The 27,259-nt window shown below is 55.5% G+C and overlaps 2 protein-coding genes across 2 annotated transcripts; both read right to left on the reverse strand.

Annotated features, from left to right (window-relative positions):
- Positions 1–1,385: 1,385 nt before the first annotated feature.
- On the reverse strand, positions 1,386–18,223 carry Plxna3 (plexin A3). Its single transcript, XM_048335744.1, has 33 exons — positions 18,141–18,223; positions 15,659–16,281; positions 14,740–15,279; positions 14,100–14,282; positions 13,360–13,488; positions 13,187–13,287; positions 12,773–12,896; positions 12,537–12,693; positions 12,342–12,441; positions 11,984–12,098; positions 11,656–11,856; positions 11,109–11,205; positions 10,809–10,999; positions 10,575–10,720; positions 10,367–10,487; positions 10,132–10,268; positions 9,869–10,039; positions 9,111–9,204; positions 8,789–9,028; positions 8,557–8,700; positions 8,241–8,475; positions 8,018–8,160; positions 7,676–7,932; positions 7,499–7,565; positions 7,259–7,405; positions 7,012–7,171; positions 6,769–6,872; positions 6,435–6,531; positions 6,003–6,193; positions 5,408–5,577; positions 4,816–5,028; positions 4,507–4,657; positions 1,386–2,434 (listed from the first exon to the last, which is right to left on the reverse strand). The coding sequence occupies exons 2-33, from the start codon at positions 16,253–16,255 to the stop codon at positions 2,339–2,341; spliced, it is 5,619 nt and encodes a 1,872-aa protein (XP_048191701.1). The 5' UTR covers positions 16,256–16,281; positions 18,141–18,223; the 3' UTR covers positions 1,386–2,338.
- Positions 18,224–20,252: 2,029 nt separating this feature from the next.
- On the reverse strand, positions 20,253–27,094 carry Fam50a (family with sequence similarity 50 member A). The gene is made up of 13 exons (XM_048335746.1): positions 26,911–27,094; positions 24,951–25,035; positions 24,751–24,850; positions 24,246–24,391; positions 23,025–23,101; positions 22,823–22,889; positions 22,333–22,394; positions 22,090–22,166; positions 21,681–21,735; positions 21,453–21,501; positions 21,298–21,368; positions 21,036–21,146; positions 20,253–20,454 (listed from the first exon to the last, which is right to left on the reverse strand). The coding sequence occupies exons 1-13, from the start codon at positions 27,019–27,021 to the stop codon at positions 20,446–20,448; spliced, it is 1,020 nt and encodes a 339-aa protein (XP_048191703.1). The 5' UTR covers positions 27,022–27,094; the 3' UTR covers positions 20,253–20,445.
- Between the last annotated feature and the right edge of the window lie 165 nt (positions 27,095–27,259).

Consider the following 27,259-nt stretch of genomic DNA (forward strand, 5'->3'; position numbering starts at 1 on the left):
GTGTGTCTCGGTAGTAACGCTTGAACACAAGGCCTGGGCACTGTCCCTGAGCTTTTTCACTTAAAGCTATGGGTCTACTACTTTTGAGTCAGTGCTACTTCAGCTTTTGAGTGGCTAATTGGAGATAGAGTCTCATGGAACTTTCCTGCTTGGATTGGCTTCAAACTGTGGTCCCCAGATCTCAGCCTCCTGAGTAGCTAGGATTACAGGAGTGAAACACCAGCACCCAGCCTCCAAGGGCAATATTTCAAACCACCTCTCTTATTTTCTGTCTTCAGTCATTTTGGTTCTTTCTAGGCAGCAAAAGTGACATCATGGGATTTTCTTTTGTCCTGAGCTGTAAGTGTAAACCTTTTCTTTATCTGTGGGTTAACTCATGCATATTATTTACATATTAATTCTGTCTCTAGTGTGCTGTCATGAGCTTCAGCTAAGGCTGCCATGTGGCCTTTTACAGCAAATCAGATCTCAGCACTCTTCTGTCCTGAGCCCTCCTCCAGTGGGCTTCCCCTTTACTCTGTCAGAGACAAATCCCTGGTGCTAGTGTGGAGCTTGAATGGTTGAGGGCTTGCCTCATATGCCTAGGAACCCGAATATTATCCCTAACACACACACACACACACACACACACACCCACGCTGAGTTGAAGCCCTTACAGTGGCCTGCAGTGTTCAGGGCAATCAGACCTCTTCCCTCTCTGGCCCTCTTCCCTTCACTCTCACCTTTATTTAGCCTGCGAAAGCCTTGTAAGGATCCTTACGCTTTATGAAACCCACCAGGCCTACTCCCTTGGGCCTTTTGCACTGTCTTTTCTGTCTGGAGTTCTCTGTTCCCTAGCTTTGCACTTGACTCACTGAAATGCCACCTTCACCAAGGCTTTCTGGGCCACCCTGTTTAAAGTCACAGCAGCATTACTTAACGAGTGTGGGGGCCAAGATGTAGGTAGGTGTGTCCCCGTGGGAGTTACAGACCACAGTCAGGGAATGTCTGGGTCCTCTAGAAGTGTGCATAGAGTTGAAGACACTGCAGGGCGTGGAACACAGAGGGGCTATGCTATGCTTTCTATCTTCACAGCATCTGTGCCTTCCACGGGAAGTACGGATGCAAAGAGACCACAGCGGAAGCAGAGAACACATCTGGGCAATACAAAAGACAATGGTACTTTACATCTGGGGTGGGGGCCCTGGAGGCAAGGAGAAAGCAGCAGCTTTTACATCTGCCCTGAAGCCAGAGCCACATTTTGCTGATGGGTAGCCGTGGCCTTGGAGTTCAAAGCCGCAGAAAGAGTTTCCTTTTCTCCCCCAATTGAGGTCCAGGTCATCCGGAGCCCCACGGGTCTACCTACCTGTCCCAAAGACAGCCACACACAGACCCCGTTCCCCGCATTTAATTTGGAGAGAACATGAGAGGGATGAAGAGAAACTCATGCAACAAAAGAAGAGGCAGTTGGGGGTCTGAGACAAGGAGACAAGTGGGGGCTAGGTTGCTCAGGGGAGGAAGAAGACACAAAGCAGTAAGTAAGGCACTGCCCCTGTGGCCCCCCCCCCCCCGGGGCAGGTGCCCAATCGGGCAGCTGAGGCTGAGGGGCTCCAGGCAAGTGCGGAAAAAACTGAGAAGTTTGGCAGTAGGGCTGGAAGCAAGAGCTTCCCAGAGCCCAGAGGCTCGGGTGAGGGCCCAGCACAAGTCTGGTTGTCGTTGTCTGGGGGTTCAGACAGGAGAGGCCTCCGTAGAAACATGGACTCCTCCAGTGTTTGGAGGAGGGCATTGTCTGGCTTGTCACGGCCAGCCTGAGAGCAGCTTTAGATGCGGTGTCCCACCCTAGGTGATGCTGGTACTGGGGCCCCCTTCTTGGGATGGGTGGGGACAGACACAGCAAAGGTGAGGTGCTGGAGAGCTCCTCAAAAGTGGCAATTGTCATACAGGAGCCAGGATAGGTGGCAGGGCCACAGAGGAAGGTGGAGTGCGCTTGGCAATATCCCGCGGGGGACACATATTTACAGATGGAGGCTGAGGTGGACTCAACTTTAATAAATAGGAGGTTGGGGTATAAACAGCAGGGATGATACGGGCCCTCCCCACTGGTGGGCACAAGGGCAGGAGGGTGGGTGTATTGCTGTTGCTGAGGGGGCTTGGTTCTGCCACCTGCTCCCCCTGCAGGGCCCAAAGGAAGGCACTAGTGATGGGGCCTATGTGTGCTGGGGCATTGTGGTCTGGTGACCTCCCCCACAACACTTGATCTGGGGCTCAACCCTGGGGTACCAGGCTGCAACCAGCCGCTTCTGTTGATGGGAAGATGGCTCAGGAATGAGTAGCCCCCTCCTCACCAATTGGGCCACCTTCAGCTGTTGCTAGACACCAGGCTGATGATCTGCTCCAGCTTCTGACGCAACTTGTGTTTCCGACACGAGGCATCGCGGTCCAGGGCCGTGAGGATCTAGGGTAAAGGGTTCATTAGTGCTACTGCCGAGGGCACAGCCCTCAATTTCTTTTTTTTTCTGTAATTTATTTATTAATTAAACAAATTTTTGACAAGGTGTTGTGCAAAAAGGGTACAGTTACATATAAGGGCACTGTATACATTTCTTGTGATTTCTTTTTTTTTTTTTTTTTTTTGGCCAGTCCTGGGCCTTGGACTCAGGGCCTGAGCACTGTCCCTGGCTTCTTCCCGCTCAAGGCTAGTACTCTGCCACTTGAGCCACAGCGCCGCTTCTGGCCGTTTTCTGCATATGTGGTGCTGGGGATTCGAACCTAGGGCCTCGTGTATCCGAGGCAGGCACTCTTGCCACTAGGCTATATCCCCAGCCCCTCTTGTGATTTCTTACACCCTGTTTTTCTTTCCCTTCTCTAGGTCAGGTAGACATATATACAATACACAATGTATCAAGAACATATACAGTAGCCACGTGGCCACGCCCAAGAACAGCCCTCAATTTTTGCCCAGACCCTTCAACCCCTTCCAGCTACAGCTCTGTCCCAACGTCTTTCCTCTGACCAATTCCCCACTTCTCCTTGACCCCAACCCCTTCCACCTACAGAACTTGCATCTCCGTGACTAGCATGCAACCCCTCCCATGGGTTTGGGTCCACAATGTCCCAGCTGCCCCTTTCTGTCCCCTCCTAGTCCCCATCTCTTTTACCTAAACCTCTCTTGTTCCGGGCTCCTTGGTTGGCCTTGCCCGATCTGGTGAGCACAATGTGCCAGATCAGCAGCAGCATTTTGCAACCCTCCCTGGCCATGGAGGTGCTCCCTCAGCTGTTGGACCTCAGTGTGTACTGCGCCTCTCCTCCAGAACCTTTGCGCCTCTCTGAACTCAGAGGGTCCCAGAGCTAAGTCTCCATGCTCAAGCCATGTCTCCCCGTATACACACTTGGTCTCCTGTTGAGCTCATCCAAGCTAGAGCTTTAATTTTCCACCTACAGGCTCATACCTGTCATCCTAACTACTCAGGAGACTGAGATCTGAGGATCGCGGTTCAAAGCCAGTCTGGAAAGTCCTTGAGACTCTTATTGCCAATTAACCACCAGAAAGCCAGAAGTTATGGTATGGCTCAAGTGATAAGAGTCCCAGCTTTGAACTGAAAAGCTAACAGGAGTGAAAAACTGGGAGAGGGTGAGAGAAACGGTGACATTGCCCAAAAAGAAATGTACTCTGTCTGTAACTGTCCTGTATATCACCTTTATAGGAACAACTTAAAAAAAAAAGCTCAGTAAGATCTCAATGCCTCTGAATTCAGGTGCCAATAATCGCACAAAGAAAGGGAGGGAGAGCAGGAGGAAGGGAGGCAGGAAGGAAGAAAGATGAAAGGAAAGGAAGGGGGGAAAAAGGTATATATCCATCCCAGACTTTCACCCAAACTCTTATATCTCCTATATCTAGCTGCTTTTCTCCATTTTCCCCAGGGCTTTGATCTCCCTCCCCCCCCTCTGAATTTTTGCTTGTACAGTGGTTTTAGCTCATGCTTGTTAGGTAGGTGTTCTACCACTTGAGCCATGCCTCCGGGTTTTTTTGTGTGCCAGTTCTGGGGCTTGAACTCAGGGCCTGGGCACTGTCCTTGAGCTTTTGTGTTCAAGGCTGGCAGTCTACCACTTGAGTCACACAGCTGCACTTACAGCTTTTTGTTGGCAAATTGGAGCGTTTCACTGACTTTCCTACGCAAGTTGGTTTCAAACCCCAATCCTCAGATCTCAGCCTCCTGAGTAGCTAGGATTACAGGTGTGAGCCACCAGTGCCTGGCTTGCGCTGTTAACGTCTGCTCAATAGAACTCTGTGCTCCATCAAGTGGCTTCCCTCCTGTGTTCCTCAAATCCCAGCATCCTAAGAGAGCATTGCCTGTGCTGGCCCCATGGCACACTCAGGGAAGAAACTATGCAGTCTAAGAAATGGGCTCTGTGTCTCCTGCCCTTGTGGGAATTCCCTGAGCCCTATCAAATTCTATTCTTTGCCCCTAGCTTATACTGTCAGGTCTAAGCAAGTAGAGCCCCTCACCCAAAAGGCTGTGGACATACCTCCTGGCGGTACTTGGTGACATAGAAGTAGAGCTCGCTGAGTGCGCTTAGAACATTAAAGTCACTGGCATGGAGGCGGGACTGCTCCACTAGGTAGGCATCCATGTCCTGGTCACTGATGGATGCCATCTTCGTGATGTCTCGATAGTACCTGTTGGGGCCCTGAGTAAGTCAATCCAGCAGATGTCACACAAGTCCAAACCCCTACCCTCAGTGCCCAGCCAGCCTCTGGGGCTGTTGGCTAGTGCTTCCCAGGGTGAGGCAGCTCATGCCTGCTGTCACACACAGCAGTCTCCGCTTGGGGCCCACCTCTCCACCCAGCTCTTGTAGTTGGGGATGTCCTTGGCATAGAGCAGCTTGTTGGAAGGTGAGTCCTTGCCCAAGCGGTGCTCAGATGTCGAGCATGAGTCCATGAAGGTCTGGGCCACCACTGACAAGCACGCATCTGTGATGCTATTCTTGTGAATGTCGAACACAAACTGTGGGTTCTTGATCACATTCACCCAGAAACGCAGAGGCAGGCTGAACAGAAGAACACACACTGAAGACTCCCCGCTGGCCCCATGGGCCCCTCCCACCTCTGCCCTTCTTCACACCTCGTTCCTGGCTAATCATGTGTTATCCCAAGTTAGCAAGAGAGATATATTTAGTGTCAGGCAGTAACAAATGATTCAATGGCCCTTCTATTCTCAGTAAGTCCGCATCCCACCTGCCCAAACATCCAGGAGCATCCACCTGCACGCTAGGTCAACAACAGCCCCGGCCACCGTCCTCTCCTGCCTGGATGACTATTTCAGTCCCTGCCAGTTTCCCCACAGGCTGTGGGGTGTGGCAAAGCCACCAGCCGCTTCTTTCCACCCATCCCAAGAGGAAGCGGCAGAAGCTGGGCACAGAGTGGTACCAGTTGCTTTTCCAGGTATGGCGCACATCAGGGTCACTGATCTGGTGCTGGTCAGCTTGCTCATCGAGGAAGTCAAACATGTACTTGATGGCTAGGGGCAGGGCTGAGCCCCGGTGCGCTGTGCTAAATACAGTCTCAAAGAGGTCGTCTACAAACTTCTGCAGTGTGCCCTGTGGGGGACAGTGAGGGCACAAGCCCTGAGGGAACTGGCAGGGCGAGCACCCCTAAGGTGGGCCCAGCCACAATCTTTTTTTTTTTTTTTTTGGCCAGTCCTGGGCCTTGGACTCCGGGCCTGAGCACTGTCCCTGGCTTCTTCCTGCTCAAGGTTAGCACTCTGCCACTTGAGCCACAGCGCCGCTTCTGGCCGTTTTCTGTATATGTGGTGCTGGGGAATCGAACCTAGGGCCTCGTGTATCCGAGGCAGGCACTCTTGCCACTAGGCTATATCCCCAGCCCCACCAGCCACAATCTTGAGCCCACAGCTCTTACTGAAAACCCCTAAGAAAGTACTCCCTGCCTAGCAAGGCCAGGTCAGCTTCAGGGCCAAAGCTGGGCCTCGACACAGAGAGCATGATAGCACAGAGCAGACATGTACCTTGGTGGCCAACAGCCTTGTCAGATAGATCTCGGAGACCATCTTGCTGCCACGCTCCCCTTCTCGGTGATCGGCATGTTCATGATTCTTCACCAGGTGCCACAGTTTGGTGCCAGTCTCCTGGTCAGGTGTGATCATGGGTGCCCGTGAGCGGAGGCTATCGGGGCTGCTGGCGGTGCGGAGCAAGCTCTCTGGGGCAGAGAACAAGCAGGCCTCTTAGGCCACTGCGGCTGCCGGCCGCTGTCAGGCATGCTATCTCAGTCTTTTCCAGGCACCCGGCAGCCTGTGCACCACCCATCTTCTCTGCCTCCCCCGCCCCAGTGGTAGGCTGTCTGGAAACAGAGACCTCCCCCACGCACAAGCCAGGAAGGCCTCCTGAGCTAAGCTGGCTGCTCACAGCTTCCCAGGGACCATGCAGCCGAGGTCACCTACCATAGCGGCTGAGGGAACGGGTGAACGTGAAGGAGTTGGCCATGTTATAGGCAGACACTTGTTTGGGCACCAGTGCCACTATGGAACCATCTGTCACCTGGAGGTCCCAGAGATAGAGAAGAGAAAGTGCCAGAGGCCACGAGACTACCACCCACCCAGAGCCTTCAGTGTGCACAGGGTGGCACCCAGGGTCCTGTGAGGAGGGCTCGTGAGGCCAGCAAGTGCAGGCTAGCTGGAAGGAACCAGCGCCGCTGCTCCTGTGTCCTGCTGTGACCCAGGGCGGGGCCCCAGCTCCCACGCTGTCCTAGGGGTGAGTGGGCTTCCAGCCCCTTACCTGGTAATGGGCCAGTGAGTTGACCCTCTTCCAGTCACACTCGATCTTCGTAGTGACGTCCTCATCCTGGAGGATGATGCGGGCCATGCGGCCCTGACGCCATTCTGTGGGCCACAGTCAGCCCTGAAGGGCATCCCCCCAAGACTTCAGGCCCCCTTCTCTTAGGGAACACAGCTCAGGTAGGGTGCATCAGAGCAGCCTTATACTAGGTGGGGGCCAGAGGGAGAAGGAAGGGACCCTCACCCAAGTCCATGTCCTCAGCCTTGGGGCGCTGGGAGAACGGGATGCCTTTGTACACCGTATCCAGCAGCTTGTCTTTGGCCTGGGTGATGCTGTCACAGTTGAGGACCTTCACTGGGACCTGGGCACTGCCCTCACTCTCTGGGCACACACAGTGCAGGGTCTAGGGACGGGGTGAAGAGCCGCCGCGCCAGTGTGACGCAAGGCCTCCGACGCCATCCCGCAGCGCCCGCCCCCGGCCTGCGCTCACCAGCGTCTTGTAGTCGATCTGCTGCCGGATGAGTTTGTCCTCACTCAGGGAGTAGCGGGCCTCCCCTGTAATGGCGTCAATGGGGCCTTTCTCCATTTGTTGCTTGATGGCACAGTAGAGGAGGAAGAGGGGCTCCCCAGCACATTCCTGTAGCCACAAGCAGGGGCACAGATGGCTGCCTCTCTGACAAGCAGATTTGCCTCAATATCGCCTCCCCCAGGCCCCACCCACCAAGCGCACCTTTAGAAATTTATGCAGAAGGAATGTGAACCAGTTGGTGAGCATCTTCTCAGCCACTGACTCTGTCCTAGAGCAGGAAGAGGCAGTCAGGCCTTGTCCGGGCAAGGACAGGGCTGTGACTGTGGGTGGGGCGGGGAGTGCGGCCTGGCCGGGGAAAGGCCAAGGAAGAGCCCGCACCTGCGCAGCAGCAGCTTTGGGTGGTTCTTGCTCTCGAGGTTTTTCTCTATGAGATCAGCCAGCAGTTGCTTGAGCAGCCCAGTGGCATAGTCAAGCCGGCTCTGCAGGGCCACCATGGTGAGTGAAGCCACCGTGCCTCGGTCACGCATGGAGAAGCTGCTCTGCGCCTCCAGTGTGTGGATGAAGGTAAGCACGAAGGCGCGGCTGTGCAGCAGCTGCCCAAAGAGGCGCAGGGCCTTTTCCACATCGGGGGGAATCTGTGGGAGAGAGGGGGAATCTTGGAGGGTAGAGTGGGCGTGCTCCTGGGGAAACTAGGGCGGGCCAGGCTGGGGGAAGACTCACGTCCAGCTCCTTGAGCACAGGGTGGGCCTCGATGCCAGGGAAAAGCACGCGCACAGCATAGGTCCGATAATCCAGGAAAGGGATCTGCACGCCGTCCATGTGGTTCGTGAGCTCGTTGATGTCCGTCTGCAGCTCCGCAAAAGCTGGGCAAGGCGAAGAGGAGAAGTGAGGCCCCAGCTCTCACCTGCCGCACGCTACCTCCCCGCCATCATACCTTACTCACCTTCTTTGCACTCCAGGGCCACGCGAGACTCCAGGTTGTCCATCTGCAGCTGGAGCCGCTTGAGCGTGCGGTCAGCATCCTGAGTCTTGCGCTTGTAAGCAACCAGGACAGCAGTGATGGCCAACAGCAAGAGCCCACCCCCTGCCGCCAGCCCCACCATGGCTGGCAGGGTCAGTGCCCGTTCAGCTGTAATGTGCAGGGTGCCCAACCAGAACTCCAGGCCTCCCACCAGAACCTGCAAGGACAATTGCAAGGTTAGCCAATTCTCACGCCTCCGCCCCAGGCTTCCCTGGTGGCCACCACTCCCCACACCCACCATGACAGGCTGCCGGCCTGTCTGGCTGGGCGAGTCGCACAGGAGTTGTGTGTCTGAGACCGTGAGCGCGCAGGGCTGACCTCCGATGAGCACTGTGTAGTTGAGGCGGGAGCTGCCGGCAGCGGCAGGGATCAGGTTCTTGCCCTGGGGATGGAAGCCACACAGTCAGCCCAGTGTTGTCTGCCTCGCAGACTCCCCTCCTCTCTGTGCTCTCTCCCAGCCCCATCAGCACCTTCAGCACCACATGGGAGCCAGGTTTGACATCCAGCACACCCGAGGGCCCAAGTGGCTCAAAGCTGGGGTCAGGGTAGTAAGTAAAGGAGGACCGGTTGAGGGAGCGGGCTGTCTGCACGTGGTCCAGCAGGAAGCCAAACTCATCAGGGTGTTCGCCTTGGGCCCGGGGCTGAGGCCGCCCAAGGAAGATGCCGGGGGCCTTACACAGCATGGCAGTGTCATTGATGACTTGGCATGTCTGCGGGGACAAGGGTGGACATGCCAGTGTCTAAAGCCATAGGGAGCAGGGGTGACATGGGGGAAGGGAAGTGGATACTCACATTGGTGGTCTCGATACCTCGGTATTTGGCCCGAACCCGGGGCTCCTGGACAGTCAGTAGGTGAGTCCCACTCACGGTGATGGCGGTGCTTCCGCTACAGAGATCAGTAAGCAACCTGAAACTCCCACCTCCATGTGCACTTCCCAAGGCTGTCACGATACTCTGGTTTCTCTTCAGATCGTATAAATCTTTTGCCTTTTACCAAGGCTGTCATGATAGTCTAGGGCTCTCTGATGGGTACCTGGTACTTTATGGTCAGGACAATGGCATCCCTTCTACCAGTAAGCGTTCAGGCCCCAAAGAGTTGCCAAAGCTCAAGGACTTTATTCAGCCCCTAGCCTTATTTCCCCCAAGTCTTATTTGTGTGTGTGTGTGTGTGTGTGTGTGTGTGTGTGTGTGTCTGTGTCTGTGTGTGTCTGTGTATGTGCTAGTCCTACAGCTTGAACTCAGGTCCTGGGTGCCGTTTGGCTCAAGGTTACTACTCTAGCACTTGAGCCATAGCTCCACTTCTGGTTTTCTGGTGCTTAATTGGAAATAAGAACGTCACAGACTTTCCTGCCTGGGCTGGCTGTGAATGGCGATCCTCAAATGTCAGCCTCCTGAGCAGCTAGGATTACAGGCATGAGCCACTGCTGCTTGGCTTCTCCAGGTCTTATTGATCTGCTTGTTTCGCTGTGCTGGGGATGGAACCGAGAGCCTCACAGATGCTACGCAAACACTCTACTGCTGAGCCACATCCCCAGCCCCCAGGATCTTACTTGATGATGCTCCAGGTGGGCTCAAGGTGAGTAACCGTGGGGTCCTGAGTATAGGTGTAGATGACTCCTGGGCTGGAGATGTTGGCATGGTCAATGGCAACTGTGATGGGGGCCTGGCTGGGCCCCAGTGTGGAGACAGGTGAGATACACACAATCGCCTCCGTGTCTCTTCTATGTGAGCAAGCAGAGAACTTGAAGCAGGCCGTCTGGGGCCTTGAGCCCCTGGCCCCAGGCGAGCTGACTCAATCCTCAGCCTAGCTCACCTCACAAACTGGCACTGCCCATCTCTCATGGTCACCGTGACCCTGCTGCCGGCGTCCAGAGCTCTGCCGGAGATGGTGAGCCTTGTGCCTCCTGAAGCTGGGCCCCGGGTGGGACTCACGCGGTCAAACGTGGGAGTCTGGGGAAGAAGCAACATTGAAGGGAAAAAGGCCAGTGCAGGGGCTGCCCCAACATTCCCCACAGATGCAGAAGGGCAAGGTGTGGCGGGCCACGCACCACAAAGCTGTAGAGCTGCTGAGACTGAGTGCGGAAGTCAGCAGAACAGTCACCTACGCACAGCTCGGCGGGACCTGGTGGCGGGCTGGGTACCAGTGACTCCTCCATCTCACACACAATCCTGAGGGTCAGAGGTGAGGGCCACCATGGCAGAAAGGGACAGGGTTCCCACAGGGCCATAGTCAGCTCTCAGCCCTGACATACTCACCTCTCAGCACTGACATACTCGGTGGGAATGGAGTTGCAGCGCACGCCAGCCACTCGCAGGCCCACCTCTCGGGAGGCAAGGCCCAGGTTCTCACCCACAATGGTGACCCGGGTCCCTCCCTCCTTGGGCCCCATGAGTGGGTGGATCTGCAAAGCAAGAGCAGAGGCATGGCAAAAGGGTCATCTCGAATTCAGGGGGCCAGCAGGCAAGGCAGGGGTGGTGGGTGGGGCTCACCTGGGTGATCCGGGGATGTCTACACCGGGCACCTTTCTGGCTTGGATGCATCCAGTTTGTCTTGGGAGATGGGCAGTGGGCCCGTAGCTGGCACTTGTGCTCTGAGATGCACCAGCCGCAGTTGAAGCGAGGATCTGCCTTGAGGCAGAGGCCACAGCTGGGCCGCTGGGCCCAGCACTTGTATAAGAGGGCTGCGGGCACAGGGGGCGCTACTGATGGAGCAGGCAATGGCAGGGGAATGGGGAACATTAGGGCCTCCAGACCTGCCCCCACCAGTGCTCACCCCATAGCATCCCTCACCTCGGAAGCTTGGAGGTTTATCGATGGGGAAATCCCCATCCCAGACTACAGAGAAGTCCAGCTCAGTATCCCCAAGCGCATCACCTTCATAGGAATACTAGAGAAAATGGAAGCAAGCTCATGACCACAGGGAAGAGAAGCAGAAGGCTGCCAAGATTTTTGCCAATCACATCCCTCCCCTCACTCAGGAACCTCCAGCATGAGACTCAGGTTTCCCTGACAACGCCACTGGAGGCTGCTAGACCAGCAAGCTGGGCATAGACAAGAACCACCTGGCCAGGCGCTGGAGTCTCACACCTGTAATCCTAGCTACTTGGGAGGCTGACATCTGAGGTCTGAGGATTGTGGTTCGAAACCAGCATAGGCAGGAAACTCTGTGAGATTCTTATCTCCAATTAACCACCAGAAAACCAAAAGGGTCACTGTGGCTCAACTGGTAGAGCAAGAGCTCAGGGACAGCCCCACGACTGACCAAAAGCAAACAAACAAGCAAACAAAAACCACCGCCATCATGCCCCAACCTGGACTCGCAAGGGCAGAACCTCACCGAGGCATTCTGACACTGTACACTGCTGCTATTAAAGCGGACAGCAGGCACCCGCTGTTGCCGCCCCTGCACCCGGACAACACACTCATAGTTCTTCTGGCCCGACTGAGGCTGTGGCAGATTCTTAGCCCGCAGGGTTAGAGGCTGCATGACGCCCACGGGAATCAAGAGGTCTCCTCGAGGCAGGATCTCAGGGCAGCCCTGTGGGAGAGGGGAGACAGAGCCTAGCAGAGGCACAGCCTTCTCGAGGCCCACAGAAACGGAGGAGATCAAATGCAGAACCATGCGGAGCCCAGCCTCCAGATGCAGCACCGTGCACGCGCCTCACCTCAGGGCTGTGGACCCTGCCCTCCTGGAAGGAGCACTCGTGGGGGTGGCTGGTACACACGTGGCGATACTTACACCAGTGGCAGGGATACGGACTGCCAACACAGGACATGCACCTGGAGGGAGGTGGTGAGTGGCTTCAGAAATAACAGAGAAGGCCCCACCACCCTGCATTACCCTCCCACGGGACCCACAGGGAAACGAAGGCAGAGGCATCCAGCAGAGCCTACCCAAGGTCAGACAGAAGTGGGGTTAGGGATCAGGGAGAGCAGACGGCTCAGTTGTGAAGCCCTGGGCCTTTGCCTAGCCCACAGGAGCTGTGTGTCCCAGGCAGCGGGGGAGCTGCCCCGGGTACTCACGAGGGGAGGGCGCTGCAGTTGTACAGGACAAAGTCGGCCCCGGCAAACCTCATGCCAGTCTCCTTGGAGAGCAGCTGCAGCCTCACCGTGTGCATGGCCCCTACAGCAAGCGCCAGGGTGCTCAGGAGCTGCGCACAGGCAAGAGGCCGCCTCTGCCCCTCCCCGGCCCCACGGCCCCACGGCGCAGCCACCGACCATGCCCCCTGGTAAGCGTGTGCAGCTCCTGGAGCGACGGCGAGGAGCACAGCAGCTCGCCCGAGGGCAGCAGGACAGCCTCGCTCTCCGTCACCTCCTCAAAGGCACAGCTCACTCCCATGCTGAGGTCGGGCACGTTGCGGACGGCTACCGTGAGCTGAGGGAAGCAGAGGGCTCAGGGCAGGGCGCACCCTCGGCACGGCACACCTGACCCAGGCCCCCTCCGTGCCACCTACCTGCACTGCAGGTGACGTCACTGACACGTTGTTGGGCCTCACCCGCACCTGGACACATTTGCTTAGCTCCTCTGCAAAGCCATGGGGGGCAGAGGCGCCTGGACAGGCTCCTTCACGGCAGCACCTGCCCCAGGAGGACCCAGGTAGGGGTGCAGTGAGAAGAGGAGGGGGGACCAGGGACGGCCTCCCCAGCCCCCAGTGCCAAGCAACAGTGTGCCTCAGCCCCATCCCTTGGGATCCAAGGTACGTCACGCAGGGTGGAGATTCCGCTCATTAGCTGGAGACAGTGGATGAGGGAGGGAAAGGGAGACTCAGGGGCATGACTGCGGAGAAGTGGGCAGACAGATGTGGCTGCTACAGCCCTGTAACCCCGTGAAGCCACCACTGCCACCATCCTGCACCCAATGCCCTCACCTGTGCTGCAGCACACACCAACCACAGTGGGGGTCACCCGAGCCCAGGCAGGCTGCGCAGCTCACGTACTGCTCACACGTCTCCACTGGGAGTTGGCTCACCTGGAGACAGCCACATCAGCACCCAACCCTCCCCCACCCCACCCCACCCACCGCCACCCACCTCGGGCCCACCTGCTTCTCACTGAGGAGGTAGATATGTTGGTGATCAGGGCTGAAGAGCAAGTCTCGGAGTATAGGGCTGCCATCTACCACTGGGACTGTCTCATACAGATGAGCATCCTGAGAGCCATCGACTCGCACCTGAATCCCAACATCAGGACAGAGAGCTGACCCAGCAGCCTCGTACTACCACAACCCCCTGCACCCAACTCCTTATCTTCTTGAGCCAGGGATTTTGTAGGTTGTGGCCGAGCTGAAGTTCGAACCTACTCAGGCCCACAGCTCTCCTATCCACAGTGCCAGGAAGGGGAAACAGGGTTGCAAAGTCCACCCCTGGATTCAACCAAAACATACTGGTGGGAAGCTGGGTGCCAGTGACTCATGCCTGTAATTCTAGGTACTCAGGAGGCTGAGATCTGAGGATCATGATTGAAAGCCAGCCCAGGCAGGATAATCCATGAGACTCATCTCCAATGAACCACCAGAAAACTGGAAGTGGTGCTGTGGCTCTAGTGGTAGAGAGCTAGCCTTGAGCTGAAGAGCTCAGGGATAGTGTCCAGGCCCAGAGTTCAAGCCCCACAACCGACAAAAACCACCACCACCACCACCAACGACAACAACAAAACATACTGGTGGGGTAGATGGCTAAGTTTGGCTGGCTTCTTGAAGCCTGGCCTATGAAGTCATCATGTCCTGTCCAGCACTTCCCAGGGTTCTCTGCACAGAGCTATGCCAAAGGTGCCAGGGCCTACCTTCTTCAGATTTCCATTGCGTGTGCCAATGAAGACCACAGAATGTTCATGATAGGTGTAGGCTGCCACACTGGCCATGCCGTCCGTGCTGTCAGCCAGCAGTGGTAACCCCTCAATCACATGTAGGCCACCCAGTGGCTGGTTCAACACCAGCCCACAGAAGTTTCCATTGATCTGCATGGGCTGGTGAAACAGAAGGGGCAAGTGAGAGTCCAAGCTGGACAAAGGCTGTCAGATCCATCCCATGTTCCACAACAGTGTGGGATCTGAAAGCCATTACCCGAGTCAGCCACCTGACAGCCTAACTTCACTCAATTTCCACAGGAACCTGAGGGCTGGGACGGAGAAAGCCTGGCCCTGTAACACTTGGAATGGAGAAAGGAAGACCCAGCTGGGACTGGTCAGAGGGGCGGGAAGAAGAAGGCAGCAGTATACAAAGAGAAGACACTAGCAGAAGACATTAAGAAGAGAAAGAGATAGTGGAAGTCCCAAGAAGAGGAAAATGGCAATCAGGACCAAGACAGCACCGCCAGCGCCATGCCAAGTCCACAATTGCATGGCCACCCGAGGAAAGGGACCCGGGGCCCGCAGAGCTGCGAAGCTGTGTCTGGGGGCAGTGTGGGGCGGGCAAGGGGCTCACGGTGTTGATGCATGGCAGCTCCTTGTTCAGCAGCCAGGGCAGTGCCAGCGTGCCCTCCCCACGATAACATGACTGGATGCGGCGCCGGATGTGGGCATTGATGTTGCTGAGGGTAAAAAGGCAGAGGATGGTCTGCCGAGGGGGGCTAGCCCGGTTCTTCTGACCCTGGGAGAAGATGGTGAAAAGGACATCTTCGTCGGCCGGCACACCCAGGGCCTGGGCCAGCAGCAGGCCAGGCTTAGCCAGATGGGCACTCTGCACTAAGCGGTACTCCACGCCACGCCAGGAGCAGCCGATGGGGAACTCGACATAGGAGTAGAACTCCGAGTCCCCTGCGCACATGCGCACGATCTTGGACGTGAAGAATTTCTCGCCTGCTGTGTCCAGGAGTGTCTGCTGGGTGTCCAGCTGCAGCGTCAGGAAGTACACAAAGGAGGCGCTGACAAAGCCATATATGTAGTAGATGTCAAAAGCAGGGTACAGGGACAGCGTGTCTGAAGGGATCTTGATCTGAGAGGACACAAACTCATCTTGATGCACCTAGGGGGGCAGGGGGAAATACAAGTGGGATGAAGCCAGGGCTGCAGTACCCACCCACCTTCACCACCCACCCGGGATCCAGCAAGCTGCTCCAGTACGAGCTTCCCGCACGGCCCCTCACCAGCCCTGCCTGGACAAACAAGGAGCCCAGGCTGGAAAGGCCAGAGAGCAAGGCCACCGCGTCCCTGCAGCCAGCGCCCCCAGGTAGACTCCGCCCATCCTTAGCACCTGTCGAATGTGTCTGCAACAGTGAAGGACCCCAAATGACCCTTAAACCAGGGGCCCCCCAAGACGTGGATCCAGAACTGAGTGAATGAATAGGGGGCTGAGTTGGGAATCAGGGGAAAGGACTGAATCCAGACAGCCGTAGCTCACCCACCAGACTGAACATGTCTGCACTGTCCTCATCGCTGATGAGCTTGCGGGAGCTCAAGGTGGGGAAGTACTCCGACTTGCCATCAACAGCAGTGCCCACAAACAGCTTGCTGGGCCCCTGGCTCTGCTCCACGATGACACCAGCCATGGAGTCAGGCTCCTGGGCCCCGGACAGGTAGTGCTCCTTGCGGTGGTGGGGTTCACCCAACTTAAAGAGATCATCGAGGCGGAGGAACTGACAGATGCCCTGCCAGATGCTGCCACAGGCCACCAGGCGACGGGCTGCGTAGTCTATGAGCAGCAGCTTGTTCACATTGTCCACGGGCACCAGGTGGTGGGCGCACACACGCATGCTGGGCGGTGGGTAGCAGCGAGCATTGTCCTCAACAGGTCCCGTGACATGGGCCCGCAGCTCAGTCAGATTGGGTGCCAGCTTGAAGACTCGGTTCACGGCACCCACAAACACCTCCCCGGTCACTCGGTGCACAGCCAGGTGGGTAAGCGTAGTATCTGTCACCACAAAGGCGCGGAAGGGCCTGCTGCTGCCCAGCCCCCCACCCACGGTGAGGAAGAGCAGTGGGAGGAGGCCCACAGTGGGCATGGCCGGCAGCTGAGCCAGGGACAGGCCTGAGGAGAGACAGCAACTGCGAGTTAGAGGGCCCAGGCTCAGGCTGCCTGCCCTCCCTCCCACCCTCCTTGGCCTACAGTCCCTGGCAGGCTTGGCTTCATGCCACGGGGGCCAGGGCCATTCACCCAATGCCACAACAGAGCCACAGATGGTGACCGGGGCTAGAAGAGAGGAGAGGCCTGCGGCAAGCACAGGCAGGCTTGGGGCTATCAATCATCTCGCCACCCCTTAGCACCAGAGAGGAGCCAGGAGGCCTCACCTCAGCTAGGCCACACCCAAGGGGGCAGTAGAGTCACACACTTGGAAAGACAGGGCAAGAGGCCCTCCAGAACCAAGACCTAAACCCCCAGTTCCGAGCTGAGGGCTGCCAGTCCTGCAGGAAAGCAGCCACAGGGAAGCTCCAGGCTGCACACAGCCCATGCCTGAGCTGGAGAAAGGGAAAGAGAAAGGGAAAGGGAAAGGGAAAGGGAAAGGGAAAGGGAAAGGGAAAGGGAAAGGCAGGGAGAACGATCACAAGCCAGGGAGGAGAGTGGGGATGATTTCCCCCAATACCACCACAACCAGGACCCCTGCGCTGGGCAATCCAGGGCTGAGACTGCCTTTAATGCTACCACATCGCCCAATCCCGGTCTGAGGTGCTCCCTGTGAGAGTCTTGGGTATCTGTCCAGGACCTGCTGTGTGAGCACTCCAGCTGCAACACAAAGCTGAAGCGCGCCTTTCTCCACACCTATGCTCCAGACAGAAGTCAAGCTTGACTCAAGGCACAGTGGACCGGTGCCCAGGCTGGCCTATGGGGCTCTCCCTGCAGATTCAGAGTGTTAGAGAAAGGTGGGGGGGGGGGGTGGAGGCAATCCACCATTGAGAGTCTCAAGAACCTGGTGTTTGGGAAGCAACACTCCCAAATACAGCGGAGGCCTTGGGGATATGGGGTAGGGGCCGTAGGGATTGAGCCAAGGCTGGCACTTTGCCCCCAGGCCACACCCAGACAGCCTTAGGCTGCAAAGACAGCAGACCAGGGTTGCAGCAGCCAATGGGGCAGTGCTCAGGGCTACCCTGTTCTTGTGCAATCCTCAAGGGAAACAGGAGGTACTGAGCACGGGGTGTGGGGGCATGTGGGAAACCAAAGGAGGAAGCAAGCAGAGAAAGGAAAACAAGTGTTTGCAAGCAAGGACGTGGAGCCAGCCCAGCTTGAAAGCAAAGTTTCCCATCAGATTGATCCTGTCTCTAGGGCTCTTTTGTCAGGTCTGCATCCTTAGACCCTTAATGCAACAGCCAGAGAAGAAAGGAAGGCAAAGGAGAGGGGAGGCTGCATTCGCTCTCACCTCCCTCGCCGTCTGCTGGAGCACACATCTAGGAAGGGGCTGGGGAAAGGTTCAGAGGGAGACCTGGAGAGGCAGGATTTGCAACCCAGCCCCCACTACCAAGTGGGGCTCTCGGACATCATTCGCACACCCAGCCCATCCCTGCCAGCGCAGGGCGAGCTCGACGAGGCAGAAGCCCCACAGAGAAATGTAGGTCCAAAGCCCGCTCCCCAATGCTATCCCCAGTGGGGGCCCAGCTGGCTCTGCCCCCACCAGGGGCACCGCGTAGCAGACCCCCGAGACATTAGTGGACTGGGGTGCTCCAGCAGTGCTGGTAGACGCCGCTGCTCCGGCACAAAGGGTGCTCGCAGGCGACAGTCCTGGCTCCGCTCGGCCGCTCCTCGCTCGGGGCACAGAGGGCCTGGCAGGCCGGTGGTCAGGGGGCAGCAGGGGGCCTGACCCCTGAAAGGCAGAACCGGACCCCCAGGCTGCCTGAGCCCTGGCCACTGCCAAGCAGCTTGCCCCCGCCCGGGAAGCAGGGGTGGCAGCCACCTACCTGTCCCTCCGCCACCGCCGGCTCCCGGGTGACCGTCCCGCCGGCCACGTGGACGCGCCCCCGTGCCCCACACTGGCCCCACTCGCGCGCCCCCGTTGCCTGGCCCCGCGCGCGCCCCGCAGCCGCCACCGCCCACACACTGGGCTGGCCCGCGACCATCGGGCCTTTTAAACCCGGACCGTACCACCGCGCCCGGCGGGGGCGCCCAGGGAAGGCCGGCTGGGGGTGTCCGAGCAGCAGGGTGCTTGGAAGGGGGACCACGTCTTCCCAGGGTTGGGAACCCCAGTACACAGCGCTGATCCGCCATGAGCTGCCCAACAGCCCGCCCTGCAAACGGACCCCCTTCCCTCAATGGCCGCGTCCGCGGTGGCGCGCCTCCCCGACGCCCCGCAGCTCCCGCCTGCTGCCTCCGGCAACACCGGGAACCCGCACTCGTCGGCACCACACCTCCCCGCGCCTCGCCTCGGGCATGAGCCCGCTCCAGCCCGGCGCCGCCACAGCCGCGCTCCGGGCCACCTGCTGCGGGTGCTCGCTCTCCCTTGTCCGGGGCTCGGCGCCCCCATGGCAGCCTAAGACCCCGATCGCCACAGCCCCCGCCGGCCAAGGGCTCCACATCCCCACCCTCCCCGTCCTCCCCCCATCTCCCCAGACAAAACCCGGCGCCGGAGGCTGATAACAAGCAAATACCTAGCCATTCCTACCCAGCTGCTTCTCCTGCAGGCTGCCGAAGCCCCAGCCCCCGGGACTCGAGGCCTTTGCTCCATTTTCCCCCTGTAAGCAGCTTTAGTGATATATAACTCACCTACGGTTACTCATTTACTGTATACATACAAATCCGTGCCTATTAGCATATTCATAATTGTGCAACCATCCCTGCTACTTAATCCCAGAACATTTTTTTATCTTCCCCCAAAGAAATACAGTACCAATCACTGTCCATTCTCCGTCCTGCTGCCTCAGCCCAGATGAACACTCTTCTTTCTATGCAGTGACCTATCCTGAACATCTCAAAGAAATGGAACTGTTCAACATATATACCTATGTTTTATATGTCTGTTCTTTCTCTTAAGGTCTTCAAGCTTACTCACGGATCTTGTGCCATGAAATGACACTTCATTTTTAGTCCTAATAATACTCTGTTACATGGATTTAATAATTTACCACATTTTATTTTTCTGTTCAATTGGTGAAGATTTGGCTTGTTTTCACCTTTTGGTTCAATGTTGCCAGGAACATTTGTGGGCAAATTTCTTGGGTTTTGGGGGGGGTGTGTATATGCTAATACTGACACTTGAACTCAGGGCCTCCACTCACAAGCAAGGATATTTTCTATCAAGGCTGATTCCCGTCAGAGCCACACTTCCATTTCTGGCCTTTTGCTGGTCATTTACAGTCTCACAAATTTGTCACCCAGGTTGACTGGAGACTGAAATCCTCAGATCTCAGCCTCCTGGGTAGCTAAGATGATAGATTTGAGCCACCTGCACCTGGCTTTTTTCCCCTTTTTGTCAACATCTCATTACATAGCCTAGGCTGGCCTCAAACTACTGATCCCCTGCCTCAGTTTCTGGAGCACTAAAATTATAAGTGTGTGTCAGCACACCTAACTCCCATTTGTGTAAAAGGTTTTGTGTGAAAATTTTTGTTTTTGGTATATACCTAGGAATGAAATTGCTGGGTCATATTATAACTCCACCCCCCCTACATTTATGGTAAGTTTTGAAAGTAGGAATGAGGAGTCTTCCAAATTTTATCTTTTTCAGGAGTCTTTGGGGTCTGGCATTTCCACACGAATTTTAAGGTAAATCTGAAATTTTCCTTTGGATTGTTCACTGCTGTAGAAATAAAACTAATTGTTTGTGTTCCAGAATGGAGGCATGGACTCAAGGCCTTATGGTCTCACTTGGCTTAGTTCTGTTCATGGCTAGACTGCAGGTGTGAGTTATCGGCACCTAGAACCTGTCTCCTCAGACTTGTGACCCTCCTGCCTTCACCTCCTAAGTACTGGCTGGGACTGCAGGTGGGCACCACCAGGCCTAATAAAATAAAGAATTTTATTTGAATGTTATCTCAATTAAAAAGTTTATAAATAAGATGCACTTTCTCACAATGCAGATACTCCAGCTCTGACATACAGATGTCTTTATTGTAAGAGAAAAGGCAGTAATAGCAACACCAGGTACCAAGAAAAGGACAACTTTCATCATCAAAGCTGTGGCACAATCCCGAGGGAGCTAGGCACCTGTAGTCCTGGAGACATGGGATTGTACAGGGTAGAGCTGAGACCATGCCTCCTCTTGGATGCTCACCGGATCTGGTTTGAGGACAAGAGGGAGGTACAGGGAACAAGGAAGATAAGCCAAAACATAAGCAGGGGCCACCTGGCATGTCACTTTGGGTTTTATCTATTTAAGTTCCTTTTTAGGTCTGAGACCAAGACTAAAATTCGGTGCCTGACGCTTCTGTTCAATTGCTACAGCTGTACCAACTGAGCCATACCTACAAACCTCTTTATTTTTATTTGGATTTTTGCTAATTAATTGGAGATTAAGAGTCTCACTCATGTACTTTCATACCCAGCTGGCTTTGAGCCATGAGCCTCTGATCTCAGCCTCCTGAGTAACAAGGATTATCGGTGTGAGCCTGGCTGACTCTTTTTCTTTTTTCTTTCCTCTAAGACAGAGTGTCTCTATGTAGCTCAGGCTGTCTTCAAACTTGCAATCCTCTTGCTTTAGCCTCGTGAGTGCTGGGATTGCGGATCTGGCTGTCTAGCAGGACATTGTAGCACACCCCCTGCAAAGCAGAGTCTCTCCTGCCCTCTACCTTGAGCTACCTAGTGCAGCAGCAGGGACACCTTGGAGGGGCCTCCTAAGGCTTGGTTCCCTGCCATCTCACCGTGTACTTGTCCCACTTCTTCTCAGGGTCATAGGGTTCCCAACGACTGGCAGGAAAGATGTGCTTGTTCTTCTCATACCAGCTCCTCAACACCACTTTGCCTGCGTGTGACTAAGGGATGGAGACGATTAGGCCCTGCTGCTTGAGTCCAACCTCAGAAGTCTCAGGTTCCTTCCTGAGCTCTCTCCTCCCCAGGCCAGGGACACCTGCTCTACCAGGATCAAGGTGCCCTTCTCTGCCCAGTGCCCTGGCACCACCATACCTCGTCCTTCTCCACAGTGGCATCACTGAGCAGTCGCACATCATCATGAACATCAAAGTTAAAGAGTGGTCCTGCAGGGGAGAGCCAGGTTATACTTTTGCCCCAACATGCTGAGGTCCGTCCGTTGTATGGGGGTTTGGACTAGAAGCACTCACCGCTCTTTCCTCGCGCCTTAGTGACGATGAAGTCATAGAAGCTGTGATGCTACAACATGAGGGCAGGAAGTCAGCCTGATGGCTCCCCTCAGCCCTTGTCACTACCCTACCCTCATACTGCCCTCTGTGGCCAGCAGCCCCCGGAGAGCACAGAAAAGGGTGGGCCCTCTGCTTCAGAAGCCCAGGGGTGTGGCACCCACTGCAGGAGCCAGGGCCGATGGGACTCACATGGGGGATGATTAAGTCCTCCTTGATGTACATGAGCTGCTCCACCCCTGCTGACCTGAGGGAGAAACACAGGAGGGTATGGCCAGCCAGAGAGCATCCCCAGTCAGTCATGGAGCAAGGGGCTGGGAGGAGGCAGCCAGAATACTCTGAGGGAAGCTCTGTGGCTCAGGGAGCCTGGGACGGGCCTCCATTGTCCTCCACCTTTGGGCCACAGCTCCAAGGCAGGACGCTCCCACCTAAGCTCGAGAGCAGGAAGGAAGAAAAAGGCAAGTGACGGACTCCTCTCGGGGGAGCACAGTGCCCAGCATGCCACCTTCCCAGTTGGGAAGCAGTCCTCTTGGCTGTGTGGTAGCCCGGCTGGAGCCGTGGGTCGTGCACATTGGCACCCAGAGGCACACTCCACCCTTACCTGAGCTCACTGAAGTCTTTCCGCAGGATCTCAAGTGCCTTTTGCAGGAACTGCTGCATCGTGTTCCCCTTTTTCATCTGGGGGTACGGGTGGAAGAAAAGAAGACAAAAAAACCTAAAGCATTCTCAAGTAGGCAGGAGCCTGGAGACTCTCATCCTCCCTGCTGCCCACAGGACCCCCAATGGCTTCCAAAGTCAGAATTGTCAGTTCCATCAAACTCAAGGAAGGTCTCCTACTGCTTACCTTGACTGTCCGCCGGTGCCCGGAGCCATCCCAGTAACTGAAGGTGATTTCAATTTCCTCACCTATAAAACAGAGTTGCCTCTTGGGCTCCAGATCCAGGTGCTACCTCCCTCTCTCCCCACGCCAGCCTCACTGGTCCAACTTCCACGGGCTCCTGCACATAGCCAAGGGGATTGGTAGCAGGAGGGCCACTTGGGCCTCAGCCTTGTTCTCTTACTGCCCCAGGAGCCAGGGACTGGGCCATTGTTGTCTAACTCTGTCAGCACTCACTCTTTTTTTTTTTTTTTTGGCCAGTCCTGGGCCTTGGACTCAGGGCCTGAGCACTGTCCCTGGCTTCTTCCCGCTCAAGGCTAGCACTCTGCCACTTGAGCCACAGCGCCGCTTATGGCCGTTTTCTGTATATGTGGTGCTGGGGAATCGAACCTAGGGCCTCGTGTATCCGAGGCAGGCACTCTTGCCACTAGGCTATATCCCCAGCCCCAGCACTCACTCTTGATCTTCTCCTGCTTGGCTTCCCATTCTTGCCGCAGCTCTTCCCGGAGCCGATTCTCTTCCTCCTACAAAGAGAGAAAGCAGGAGAAACGGGTGAAGCAGACAGGCTCAGGGCTTTCCCCACTCCCTGAGCCAGAGCCTCATTCATGGCCAGGGTCTAGGTCAGCTCAATGTTAGAGCCTGAGCTAGGCAGCCTTTACCTCCCGGTCTCGGTCAGGCAAGAAGCTTGTGTCCACATCTGGGTTTTTCCCCAACTTCCTCTTCTTTGTGGTGATCTCTGGAGCAAAAGGAGCAAAGAATGTCTCCGCATTATTCTCAAAGTGGTTTTGATCTCATGGATCTTGTTCGAAGGGTCTCTTGGCCCCCGGGATACCTAGAGCATGCTTTGAGAAATGCTGACCTACAAGACAAACTTTCAAAAAGGGTCCCACCATGGGGTTATGAAAACAAAATCTCCAGAGAGAAGGCAAACTCCCAATGAGCCTAGCTAGCATGGCAGCACACTCCCTGCCCATCACAGCAAGGGCCTGTCTTAACCCAGTGGCACACAGTGAAGCTGACAGCCTTTCTTCCAGGCCTGTGCAGTCCAAAACAGCAGCCTCATAGTGACATCCTCCTCTGCATAACTCATGTAAGACAATAAAAACCAAAATGAATTCCTGCCACACACAGCCCCTAGCACTAGACCTGAAGCTAGCTAGCTCAACAAGCTGTAATGGTATTTTTATACAGCTGGGTAAAATACAATGTAGAAATTTACAGTGAACTAACCAGGCACCTGTAATCGTAGCTACTCAGGAGGCTGAGATCTGAGGACCACGGATCGAAACCAGCCAGGGCAGGAAAGTCCATGAGACTCTTATCTCCAATTAACCACCAAAAAAGCCAGAAGTGGAGCTGTGGCTCAAGTGGTAGAGTGCCAGAGTGCCAGCCTTGAGCAGAAAAAAAAAAGCCAAGCAAGAGCACAAGGCCTTGAGTTCAAGCTCCTGTACCAGCACACACAAAATAAAAATGGAAAACAAATACATTTATGGTGAACTAAATACAAGTAAAATTTAGTGTTGACTGGCCCCTATGGCAAGAGGGAAGCATATCTATTATTTCAGAAAGTTCAAGCAGCCAATCCTGGCCCAGACTACCCCAATCTAGCCTACATGACACCTCCAGTGGCAGTACGTAGATATTTCTTGTCACCAGCCTCACTCTGACAACTTCTCTGACAGATGGCTCCTATCCAGGAGCTGTAGGCCATGCTCTACATTTGTAAGACACCCTCCACACTTGAGGGGGAGTCCCACTGGAATCCTTCCAAGAAGGGTACAATCTTGGTCCCCTGTGTTCCTCTCTTGCTCCACAATGAGGGTATTTGTTCCTTTTATAGTCAAAAGTCATGATGAGGATCTGGTGAGCAAGGCCCTCACCTTCCCTTTCCAGCTCCTCCTCGTATAAGGCCACCTCTTCTTCCTCTTCACCTCCCTCATCTTCTTCCTCCAGCGTGAAAGACAAGCTAGAGATCTTCCGCTTGGCTTCCTTCTTGCGTTCCTTCTCTCGCAGCTTCTCTAGCTTCCTGCCAAAGCAAAGGTAGCCATGAAACCTCAAGCTAATAGGGAGGGTGCTGACAACCACACAACAGGCACAGAGGGCCACAGGAGTAAGGAAATAAAGAGGAATGAGGACTGTTCCTATACTTAGCAGAAGGAAAGGACACATAAAGGACTCACCACCTTTACAGAGGGATAGAAAGAAGGATTATACCAGGAAAGTAAGAAAAGTAGTATAGACCCAAACAAAGGCCACACCTGTTCCCAGAGCAGAAATGCTGATCCCCTCCCAGGGAGAAGACTAGCCTGCCCTCCCCTGCGAGTTCCCAAGCTGCTGCTGAATCGTGAGGGGAGGGCTACCGCTGAGAAGCAAGAGAGGACTCACAGCTGTAGCTCCTTCGACTGCTCCTTCTTCGCTAGCTGCTTCTCCCGCTCCTTCACCAGTGCCTCCTGCTTGGCCTTCATGTCATTTAGGGTCACGAGACCTGTGAAGCAAGAAGACTTGAGAGAAAGGACTGGACAACTAGAGCCAGCAAACGAGCATCCTCTGGGCTTGAGAGAGGCTGGCATGTGTGCCCTGCTCACCCACGGTGCTAGACTTGAGCTCCGCCTCCACAGCATCATAGTGTGCAGAAAACTTCTTGTCAATGTTGGATTTCATTATGTTCTCCTGTAGGGGAGGGAGCATGCCAGTGAGGGCCACCCCACCGTGGAAGTGACAGCCTGTTGGGAACCTACATTATGGTCCTGGATCTGACTGCAGACATGCTAGGGTATAATCTTGGAAAAGATATGCCCCTTGCCCCTCTCTCATTTGTAGGTAGAAGGGTCCATGAGGTTGGACTCTGGGGGAGGGGGCACTTCCCGTGCCAACAGAGCCAAATGGGGTCATTTCCCATGGGATCCTGAACTGTGCTAGTCCCTTCATGCTCTTGCTGGGGCCACAGCTCCTTCGGTGGACTGCAGCCATTGGTCCTGCTTAAGTCTGGCCTTTTCTTTTTAGGTACCAGTCCTGGGGCTTGAACTCAGGGCCTGGGCACTGTCTCTGAGATTTTTTGCTCAAGGTTAATGCTCTACTACTTGAGCCACAGCTCCACTTCCAGCTTTTGGGTGGTTTATTAGAGATAAGAGTGTCACAGACTTTCCTCCACAGGCTGGTTTCTAACTTTGATCCTCAGATCTCAGCCTGCTGAGTAGCAAGGATTACAGGTGTGAGTCACTAGTGCCTCTCAACTCTAGCCTTTTTCATGCACAGCCTTTAAAGTTGAACCTTGTGGGATCCAGGCCAAGGGGTAGTCAGACGAGGATAAGGGACAAAAGAGTGACTGAAGGGTGTAGTCCTCCCTGTGTGTTTTCCTTCTCTTGGCTCCAGATTTTGCCAACAGCTTGCCAGAAGGTCTCCTTTTCCTCAGCCCAGCCATATACCTGTGTAGGTCTTTCTTTTACCAAGGTCTAGAAATGAAGTGACCAGCAGAGACATATTCCTTCAACTTGCTAGAAAGTCTCCACTTTCAGTGGGACCAGACATGGAAAACTTGGTGTCAAGCACAAAATGAACCCGAGCTGGGTGCTGGTGGCTCACGCCTGTAATCCTAGGTACTTAGGAGGCTGAGATCTGAGGATCATGGTTCAAAATCAGCCTGGGCAGGAAAGCCCTAAGACGATTATGTCCAATTAACGACCAGAAAAGTAGAAGTGGTGCTGTGGGTCAAAGTGGTAGAGTGCTAGCATTGAGCAAAAGGAGTCCAGGGATGGTGCTCAGGCCTAGATTTCAAGCCCTGGGACTGATTAAAAAAAAAAAAAAAGAGGGGCTGTGAATATGGCCTAGTGGTAGAGTGCTTGCCTTGTGTACATGAAGATAGAAAAGGCCAGAAGTGGCGCTGTGGCTCAAGTGGCAGAGTGCTAGCCTTGAGCAAAAAGAAGCCAGGGACAGTGCTCAGGCCCTGAGTCCAAGGCCCAGGACTGGCAAAAGAAACAGCAGCAATGGAAGCTGGAAGCTCGTTTGTGGGACCTGGCTTCCCACTTATGTGACGTGGGAGCCTGCTGTGTCCTGAAGCCCCATGTCCAGATAGTTCCCGCTCACGCTGCGGGCTCCTTGGTCTTTGGTCCCTGAGGCCAATAGCAGCAGCTCCTGTCCTCCGCACTGGGGCAGCCTGGAGCCTACCTTGGGTGAAGGGCAGAGGGCAACCCCTGTCTTCCTGTGGTATGAAGTGGGAGGTGTGGATCTGATGGCTGGAGGGGAACTAGTTAGCTAAGTGCCACCAAACAGAGTGTCCTCCTGGAGGCTTCTTACATTGCCTCACACTCAGACAGCTCAACTCTGCACCCACGTTACACACGGGATCGTGGTGGGCTCGCCTCTGTCACCTACCAGAGATCTACAGGCAAGCATCCCGCCCCCGGCGCAGGCCCCGCCCACCAAGCGCTCCCAGCCAGTCGCCTGTGCTCTAACTCTCGCGGCACCACCAGGGGGCTCGCGTGGCACCACCAGGCGGCCCGCGCAGCACGCAAGCCTGATCTAATGCTCCTGGGCCCCAGACCGCACCTCTGCAATCCGCTGCTTCATCTGCTCCATCTGCTCCCGCTGCTTCTCCCGCTTCTTCATCAGATGCATGGCGCGACCCGCCTCACTCGCGGCGCCCTTGTACTGAGCCATGGCGGTAGCTACGGCGACTGTAACAGCGGCCTGTGTCAGTCTTGGCGGTGGCAGCCCTTAAGTCAGCTGATGCGTGACGTCTGCTACCGGGGAATGCGCGGCCCCGCCTCACGCCCTCAACATGGCACGTGACTGGGGCACGTGATTCGTATAGAGTAGGAGAAGTTGGCCGGCTCCTCTTGCCTGACTTTTTTTTTTTATTCGCTGGTCCTGGGCTTGGACTCAGGGCCTGAGCACT

Source organism: Perognathus longimembris, chromosome 28 (assembly GCF_023159225.1).
Source record: "Perognathus longimembris pacificus isolate PPM17 chromosome 28, ASM2315922v1, whole genome shotgun sequence".
Classification (NCBI taxonomy): Eukaryota; Metazoa; Chordata; class Mammalia; order Rodentia; family Heteromyidae; genus Perognathus; species Perognathus longimembris.